The sequence below is a fragment of the Adiantum capillus-veneris genome, chromosome 26, assembly GCF_014529385.1.
Source record: "Adiantum capillus-veneris isolate H3 chromosome 26, ASM1452938v2, whole genome shotgun sequence".
Taxonomy (NCBI): Eukaryota; Viridiplantae; Streptophyta; class Polypodiopsida; order Polypodiales; family Pteridaceae; genus Adiantum; species Adiantum capillus-veneris.
The window spans coordinates 95605589-95615086 of NC_140956.1; the positions used below are offsets into that span (position 1 = coordinate 95605589).

General features: G+C 43.9%; 1 protein-coding gene across 1 annotated transcript; it reads right to left on the minus strand.

Moving 5' to 3' along the window:
- Positions 1-2551: 2551 nt before the first annotated feature.
- LOC147423853 (phosphatidylinositol/phosphatidylcholine transfer protein SFH6-like) lies at positions 2552-9239 on the minus strand. Its single transcript, XM_086502220.1, has 15 exons — positions 8840-9239; positions 8463-8532; positions 8046-8163; positions 7333-7620; positions 6945-7044; positions 6558-6824; positions 5824-5901; positions 5642-5743; positions 4885-4934; positions 4591-4783; positions 4099-4212; positions 3812-3956; positions 3236-3639; positions 3065-3139; positions 2552-2993 (listed from the first exon to the last, which is right to left on the minus strand). The coding sequence occupies exons 4-15, from the start codon at positions 7611-7613 to the stop codon at positions 2973-2975; spliced, it is 1830 nt and encodes a 609-aa protein (XP_086358346.1). The 5' UTR covers positions 7614-7620; positions 8046-8163; positions 8463-8532; positions 8840-9239; the 3' UTR covers positions 2552-2972.
- Between the last annotated feature and the right edge of the window lie 259 nt (positions 9240-9498).

The following is a 9498-nucleotide window of genomic DNA, read 5'->3' on the forward strand; positions in this document are numbered from 1 at the left end:
AATGATGTTGTTGGGTGTGGATGTGGGCGTTATCTCCTTGTCTTTCCCTTCCTTGGCCACCTTGATCCATTTCTCGGCTTCGTCCGCCTTCTGTTGGGTTTTGGTAAGAACATCCACCCAAGAAGTCGTCATTTCTTTGTGTTGTTCTTCTCCCTCTTTGATGGCCCATACTTGTTCCTTGATCGTGTTGATTTCTTCAATTACTGAGGGTTGCAGTTCGCCCTCTTCCAGTGTGTTTCTTGATCGGGCTTCGGCGAGTTCTTTCTTGAGTGACGCGATCTCTTCCTCTTGGGTTGTCACTCGGTCTTCCAGCGTGCTTATCTTGCTCTCTTGGATCAGCACACGTCCTTCGAGAATGTTTATTGTGCCCCAAAGATTGCAGTTCAACTCGGTGATGGTCTCCGTCATTTCATCTTTGCATTTTCGAATGGCATCCTCTAGGGGGTCGGCTTTATCGTTTGTCTTCCTCATGCTTGATCGCTGTCCGCAAGAGGGGGGGTTAGATGCACATATGCACCCACACTAGTAGCGGTCCCGACGAGTGGTAGAGCGGAGGCGGTACGGCCTGGGGGTGAAAACGTTAGTTACGAGAGAGAGAGAGAGAGAGAGAGAGAGAGAGAGAGAGAGAGAGAGAGAGATGGGGAGGGAGGGGGCTAAGTATGGTAGATAGAGTGGGGGGAACGGGGGGGGGGGGGGGGGGGGGGCGGGGGCGATATACTGAAGAGGGGGCGAAAGTTTGAAAAATTTAAGGGGGGGGGGGAGGTGGGCGATAGACTATAGTCAAAAAATAAAAACTTAAAACTTAAAAAAGGCTGAAAATTAACCTACGATAGACAAGGGGAGGGGGCGCGCAATAGACAAGGGATTAACCCGCGATAGACCAAAAAACAGGGAAGGGGGGGGGGGGGGGGGGGGGGGGGGGACAATAGACAAGAAACAGGGAGCGCGAGAGAAAAGGGGGGGGGGGGGGGGGGGGGGGGGGGGGGGGGGGGGGGGGGGGGGGGGGAGCGGTAGGGGGGGGGCAGGGGCGAATAGCGCGCGAGAGAGAGAGAGGGTGCAGGGGCAGAGAGAGAGAGAGAGAGAGAGAGAGAGAGAGAGAGAGAGAGAGAGAGAGAGAGAGAGCAGCAGCAGCAACAGCAAACGAGGAGAAAGAAAACCGAAAAAGAGAGAGGGTGCAAGGGCGGAGAGAGAGAGAGAGAGAGAGAGAGAGAGAGAGATGGCGTGCTGGTGCTAGCAGCTATTCTCGCCCAGTAGCAACAGGTCTTTGTCACCGCCTCCTATGAGAGGTGTGGCGTGCCTTGCCCACCCATCGCTGCCCAAAGTTTGCCCCACTTGTCTTGTCTGTCACTGCTGGGTGTTTTCCACCTTGGTTGGGTGCCTTCTACCCCTCTTATGCATGTTCTTCTTTGCTCCCGGAATACTGAGAGCATTAAGGTTGTGTTGATGGCCTCCTTTGAGTAGTGTTCTCTAGGAGGGGTTCCTCAGTCCTGCTCCGCAACGATCCGGGCAAGCATAGGGGCCCTATATCGAGTCATGTTTGTTGGCCTTTGTGGAAGAGTAGGCAAGATTGCTTTCTTTGTTTGCTTTTTGTTTTGTTTTTTTCAGCTTGCAAGTCTTGCTCTGGTTATGTGTCTGTGCCGGCATGCGTTTGTGTGAGTCAGGGATGTGCAGAGAGAGAGAGAGAGAGAGAGAGAGAGAGAGAGAGAGAGATTGATTGAAGCTACTGTAGATAGCAAATCGAGAGTCCAGAAGATAGCTTTAAGATTGTCATGGGACCATCACATGGCATCACATCATCATCATCAAAATCATAACGATGTATGCCATCAAGCGATGAATACGAGCCCTCCCTAGAGGAGGCGAGTACTTCGCCTTGTCAAATGAGCCTCTCATACCGAGGTCTTTAAGAGAGCACTCAAAACACACATGGTTTTAACCACAAAAACAAGGATTTTGTAACCGTATAACTAGCAACTCTTCCTGTCCACTGATACGAGAATTTTTTCAGTATAATAAAGAAGAATAGGAACTTTGGCCCAAGGAACCCAAGGCATCACTGAGGCATCTCTCTCTCTCTCTCTCTCTCTTTGGGTAATCTTTGAGGTCTCTTGGAATAGTTCCTACAACACTCTCCCCTACAGAGTTAGAGTCTCTCTCTCTCTCTTTGGGTAATCTTTGAGGTCTCTTGGAATAGTTCCTACAACACTCTCCCCGACAGAGTTAAGAATCTCTCTCTCTCTCTCTCTCTCTCTCTCTCTCTCTCTCTCTCATGCTTAAGGATGTCTCCATCATGGAATTAGTCGGAGCAGTTTCCATATCCGAAGGTTAGCAACTCTTTTTAATTTTAAGTGAACCAACTGTCCATGAACCACATGAACTGTTACAAGGAGGCCCACTATCTCTCTCATAAACAAGTCGCAGTTTAAAGTTTGAATGGCAAAAAAAGACTGTCCTCCCAAGACCCAAACAAGAAAGGAAGGCTGTTATTTGCAGAAAGAGAGACCACTTTCAAACCTGTAGGAAAGTGCCCTAGGCATAAAGACAATGCGACTGAAATTTCAACACCGAGGCAGCTTATTATTTAGATCTTACCGTGTAAGATAATGAATTTGTAAAAAGTTTGGTCCTCACCTTGAGAAACATAACCACAATCACTCAACAACCCACACCACTTCCTCTATTTTTTAGATATATTGAAGATTTTTCAGATATACCAAAGATGTAAGCCCTCAATTCAGTTGGATGATCAGATCGCCAGCAGCCTTGTGGAAGGATTAGGTGACTAGCCTTGGCTAACAGCCTTTAGAGAGGGTTCTGTGTCTTCATTATTTTAAGACTTTTGTTTTTGTACTATCTCAGCAAACCTCACTTATTTGCGACGGAATAGAGACCAGAGCACTTGTTGCCATGGCATATAGCCTCTAACCGCTTAAAAGGCGATGCAAACACCCACAGCCCTCAAGGGTGTAGTTTTACCAGCAGCTTCCTTTTCTCTGCAACCATTCCACAGTCTGTAAGAACTTGTTAAAAGAAAGTGCCCCAAACTTGTAGTTTAAAATTTTACCTTCCATTTCTGCTCTTTGAAGTGCTCTAGGGAATTAAAAAAGTCTGTCTGTTTCTCCAGCACAGCGCGTAAGGTCTTCAGAAACAAACCAAAAAAAAAAGGATGAAACATCAGCAATTTTACAGAACTACCTCAACAGTTAAACAACAAAAACAACTGCAAAAAAGAAACCTTTCGTGTCTCCATCAGTTCGCACTCTAGAGACCTGATCCGCTCCAATGATGCATCTAGAAGAGCTTCTTTAGACCCCTGCGGCTCTTGAGTTTTGCTCAATAAAGTAATTTTCTCCTCTAATCTGTCAAGCCGTTTCCGAATCCCAGGAGAAGCATCCACATAAACCGATGGATAGAATGCGTACTGAGGCTCAATATTAGATGGCATGTCCTTGTAGCACACTTGTTGAAGGTAAGCTTTGCCATCTTTTGGCATTGCTTGCTTGTTGCCACTCTGCATGCTTCCACGAAAAAGAGAGCCTACACCGGATACAAGGCCACAAAAGACTGCCATGACAGCTGCAACCAGCACACATAGCACGTCTCCAATTGGCCTTATAATACCTGATACAATGATGCTTCCTGAAAGTACATAATGAGCAAACCACGAATTATCAGACCCCGTAATGAAACATGACAGACCAAGCACGGGACCGCTGGGGTGAAGAGGGAAGGGGGGATATATTCGAAAAGAGAAAAGAAGAAGAAAATTTTTAACGTCGTGGGAAGCTATCCCAAGAGAGAGAGCTCTGACCTTTCAGTGGATGAGATGCTGTTTCTGTCACCACCTTTGTTCCACTCCCAATGTCCATCGCTTTGTCAACAAGAGGAATTGAGTCCCCTCCAGACACATCAAAAGAGCCATCCATGATTGCCAACTTGTTTGGATGGGTTCTCACCTGTCCTTCAAAATTCCGAGTTAGAGAGTTCTTTTTTCCCTTTTTTTAAAAGAAGACCTTTCATCCTAGTACACGATGTGTAAAGCCAACAGGAAACGTTGCCAGAGGCAGGTTGTAGATTTTTTATATAAAAGATCCGTACCTCCTCGCGCACAGGTGTTAATGTTGGATGATGATAGACAGAAGTGCCTTGAGGTGACAGGACATCATCCACATCCGATCCGGACTCCGCTGTAGATAGGTCTGACTCTTTACTCTGGAAAATACAGTGGCTAGAGTCAAAACACAAGCAACAGCATATCTTCACAAACAGAAGAATAAGACCGTGCAGAAGGGAGCATTGTAACAGTCCGCATCAATGCCCTGCTCCAAGTGGTAAGCAGGAAATTTGGAAACTAAGCCATGAAACTCAAGGAGACCTCAGTCCGGCTACTGCCCCACATTAAAGCATTTACAGTTGGCCACATGCTTATGTAACTGCTAATGGAACTTAAGTAATGAAAGCTTCTCAGACCTAAATCTGCAGAAGAGCCTTAGCCAAATGTTACTTGGAACTGGGTTTACGGCAAAAAGGAATCACATACCCAGAGTAGTTAATCTAAAGAGAGCAAAGAAAAACTGTCACTAATTTGACCTTTCTATATTCTGGCTTGCTGATAGGAACTTCATTGCCAGCTGATATTGTGACTATGTGCCTAGCATTCTGCACTTCCCCATCCATTACAGCCTGCATGATGACAGGATCGTTCCAAGGTCCCTTATCAGAGCACAAGCACCCGCCATCATTAGCACAAGCACAATCTCCTCCAAGAAAATCTGGCAGCTGACTGCTATACACAAATACCAGGGGGTAAACATTGCATTTTTTTCATAAAACCAACAAACAAAACAAAAACTATGATTCACATAAAAATAACAGAAGCTCAACCTTGCGTCAATCACTTCCAAAAGCTTGCTTTGATACTTATTTCCTAATACCTGCAAACCAGCATCCAAAAAACAAGCAGAGACATTATAAAGCTTATCAATAGACATGCATAGACACAGAGCACAGCACTTTGTCATCACCCCGAGTCCACAGACGCAGCCGCAATGAAACCCGCAGAAACAGAATCAGAAAAAAAACAGTCTTTTCAGAGTCGCAGCAGAGTTCCAAATGCAAAAGGCATTACATTTTCGACCACAATAAATCGTAAAAATAGAGTCCAGCCATACACAGGATAGCATCTTCAAAACATCAACTGCAATCGCTTAAACTTAAAAGCTTCCAAATATCATGATTTACAATCCATCAGGATTCAGTACTCAAGTTGCAACCTTTAAACTTCACTCTGACATCAAAATTCTTGGCTAGTGACTCCTAAAACAAAAGGGTTTGAAACTTGGGTACTAGAATACACCCTTCCACAAGTAATAATTGGCTAAAACTGAAGAAGGAAGAGAAACAGGTTGAAAACACTGTCATGGAAAAGCTTTGCAAATTTCATGCACAACTAGCAAAAACAGCCAAGGGGAAAGTAGAATACAGCCAATTTTTAGAGGAAAAAATTATTATTGAAAATATAAAAAAAAGTGTAACTAAAAGTGTGTTCCAGCCCTTCAAAAACAACTGTTCTGTTTCAGGCAAAAACAGCATTTAGGATGGCTAAGCTCAAGTCTAACAAAGCGAACATGTAGATGCTTACACTTATTTTCGACGTCGTTTTGGGGTCCAAAAACCCTTTGATGGAATTCCACAAAAGCCTGAAACCTGGTCCAGCATTGATGATGAACATTCGATGTAATGTCTGCCAAAACAATTCAAGAATTAGAGAGAAAACTATGCAAAAAACAGTCAATTTCGTGCGATAAATCACAAGGATGATACCTCTGGATAGTTATCTGCATCAATCTTATGAATTTGCATTAATAACTCTCGTGCAGTCTTGCTGAAATTCTTTAAACCCTGCACATGTCAATACAGTAACAAAAGTGAAATTGAGGCCAACAAGATTTAAGCTGAACGATTACAGTCACACAGTTCTATGTGAGGCATGCAAGTAGCCTGACCAGAAATTTGAAAACCAGGCCTACTATATGACCTGAATCACCTCTATCGTGTTTAGTATTGACTAGATACTATAACATACCCATCAACATCATCACTGCCCAAAGCCTTAATACCTTCAGCAACAGCACACCCAAGATTTTGAAGATTCTTTCCTATTTTTCATTAACCATTACTTGTCTGAGGAGCCTACATGTGTAGACGAAATGAATCACTGGCCATGACAGTGTGATCCCAACCTAAATAGCAGGCAGCAGGCATCAATTCTCTTTCCTTTATTTGGCACAAAGATAAACCAACCTCAATTGCAGTCTAGATAGCTTTTGCCCCCGATCCAACAATTTTCTTTCAAGGAGAGAACCCAAATACAAGCAAAGAGTAAGAAAAGACTAGGCTCAATCACACAAGAGTAGAGCTCCAAACTCCTAAATCAATTCAACCTTGATGCTTTACATTTTGAATCAGCTTTCAAAGACCATGAACCGACACTATGGACGTGGTAAACTTTAGCATGCTCTTCATGAAAGTTAACAATCTAAGATAGAGGACCTTACCAGGCCAGCAACATCAAGTATTGTGGTGGTAGAGTTGATATGTTTCTTGCTTGCAACTGAACAAGCAGGAAACTTTCTGTTCAAAGACCTCTCAAACTCCAGGACATGATATCTCAGATATCTCTCCACTGTTGTGACCTGCATCAACTTGTTTGGCTCCACCTTGCCCAATCTTTCAATGTAGACAGGCCTGCCTTCTTTATCAACCCCATGAGAGCCGTGAGGATAATACTTTTTCACCTCATCAATCTCACTGTAGTCGAAGTCCTGTGGAAAAGAGAGACAGACTATTGATACAGGACAAAAAATGAACCCAATGTGCATTGTCAGTTGCTTTGTCTGTAAGGGAACTCAAAAATTTGAGAGCGTAAAGCATACGCATTCAACCTCTTCAATTGTATCAGCACCGAACTCTTTCCTCCATTGAAGCATGTCAGCCCACATATGCTTTGCCTTCTCAAGGTCGAACTTGCGTGCCTTTAAGAACCTGGAATTAAATGCTCAAATGAGAAAATTAACCAAGAAAAGTGGAGAAAGGTAGTTGAAAGAATGGAAACATGACCAAACCCCTCAAAGACCACAGGATTCGCATTAAAAAAATTTATAGTCTTCCATTTTTTCTTAAATATTTCCTTCACTTGTTCTAGTGATTCTCCATCTTTCTGTCTCTCTCCATGCACCCGTGCAAACACAAACAAGTGCCTTACCTCAGCATTAAAATGACAGCTTTTTGGGACCACAGTACTCACCTCAACATGCAGCAGTGTCAAATTACCTTAAGAGGATGTGATAGTCATCGTGTCTTGCTGGTAGTAAGTTCTCTGAAAGAAGTACTTGTCGAAACTCATCCACTGCAATTTGTTCTTGTTCGTCCCTTATGTCTTTGATAGCAAGAAGACTTCCACTTCTTCTTCGCTTGCGTTTCAGCGAGTTTCTCAACTTTTGGGATTTGACCATAGCCATGGCCTTGAGGGCACCCATTTTGGTTTTGCCCTTCCTCTCGTCATCGGTAATCCGCTCTGCATCTGATTTTCTCTCCCTCACCTCATGGGCCATAAGAGACCTACAGACATTTGGCAGATCAAAACCTTTTTAATACACATGAGCTAAGACAAGAACTATTGATCCTTAGTTTTTTTCATAGTAAACATATTTTTTCATAGTAAATATATGCTCCCTAGTCACTACTGAGAGATAGGCTTTAACATCATTAACCTCCAGCCAATTAGTTATCCCAGATTTTCCTACATGTGCTTGTTTCAAATTACTCTAAACTGGAATTTAAAACAGGCTGCAAGATTCAGAAGCTGGTTTTTTTGATGCATTCTTGTAGATGCATACGATATACCACTCTGAGAATCATGATGTGCCAATATATACCGACACTCGTCCACATAAAAAATCAAAACTCAACAAATGTCCTAGATCAACTGCAGCTTCAATTCATCTTGTTGAAATTTCATAAGAGAAGAAAAGAATAAAGCTTACCAGAACCAACTGTGATGCTTGATACGCCGAGCAGCAAAGATGGCCCCCCTAGGAGTGATCTCCTAGAGGCTGTGTGTCTTATGTTTAGTGTCGTTTATTGCTCCCTTAGCGACAAAGCCTGCAGTGCGGTAGTTAATAAGAGTCGAAGAGATGTGAGTGTAGGAGAAGATCAATAACGAAACAAGGAAGAAGGAATATGTGTGTGTGTGTGTGTGTGTGTGTGTGTGTGTGTGTGTGTGAGAGAGAGAGAGAGAGAGAGAGAGAGAGAGAGGAGAAATATCGTTGGCTGCGGAAAGAGGGAGGGTTAGCTTTAAGAGAAATGAAGAAAGAGCATGGAAGAGAGAGAGTGCCAGAGGGGATGGTTGGGAGATGCTCCAGTGTACGCAAAGCGCGCAAGGAGGAAAAGAAAAAACAAACCTAGAAAGCTGGAGAGAATGGTTGTGCAGGCGTGAAATCTGGAGGGAAAACTCGTCCTCTTGATCGAAACCTATAGAAAATTTACTGATATATGGTCAATTCTCCATTGAAACCATGAAACCTTCATGCAGAAATCCAGATTGCACATTGAAAAGCCTTCTCAAGCGAAACGAAACGTGCTCATCTGTTAAGAACCCTTATTATGGAAAACCCTATGCTTTCCGTAACAGCCTGGATATGCTGCCTGCCAGACTTGGGACGTCAATTTGTACGATTTTCATTAACCACATTTGCTAGCAAAGGCAAAATTGATGTGCGCGACTCACAAAACTGCGCAGAGAATACTGCTATAAACATGGAAAACCGATGATGCAGACCTGGCGAAGTTGGGAGCTTGATCCTCGCGGGGAGATCCGAGTAAAGATGAAGACTGATGCAATAACGGAGGGGAGAAACAAAGTTTCGAATCAGGAATTCCGCAGACGTGTCTGGCGCTGGACATGGGGGGGGGGGGGGAGAGAGAGAGAGAGAGAGAGAGAGAGAGAGAGAGAGGACCCTACGCACAGAAGAGTGGAGAAAACAAGGTGTAGGGAGAAAGAACACCCAGATTTCTGGGTGAGGAAGAGTTTGTTTGCTTCTTGTCAAAATTTGCTGAGATGAGTGCCGCCTTCGTGATGAGCATTACCTTCCACACCCTTATTATTAGCCTACACCCATGCACCCAGAATTAAAGGATTCCCACCATCTCATTAACGTTTGGAATTTTAAGTCACAGGCATTCACTTTGAAAAGCAATTTGCAATTGATATGTTTTAGACTAGTGGTTATAGGCTTTTTCGTTGGTTATCACGTTGCGCTAAAGGTGAGCCTCCTAAGTCCTAACCCTGCCCTGCGAAACCTAAGCTATGGCTTAGTAAGCTAACCCTAACCCTAAGGATGCCCTACTAGGGCAGTATGTTTGCTCCCTCCTTTCCCGGTCCACTCTCTTTTCATTCCCCTAAACTAACCTCAAGCATGGCGCCGAATATCACTGCTC

Excerpts from the sequence above, each read along its gene's own strand:
- LOC147423853 (XM_086502220.1), bottom strand. The coding sequence starts at position 7,613 with ATGGCCCATGAGGTGAGGGAGAGAAAATCAGATGCAGAGCGGATTACC. Across the intron at positions 5,744-5,823 it reads ATGCAGATAACTATCCAGAG|ACATTACATCGAATGTTCAT; the intron begins GTATCATCCTTG and ends TTGTTTTGGCAG. Across the intron at positions 3,640-3,811 it reads AGCATCTCATCCACTGAAAG|GAAGCATCATTGTATCAGGT; the intron begins GTCAGAGCTCTC and ends ATGTACTTTCAG.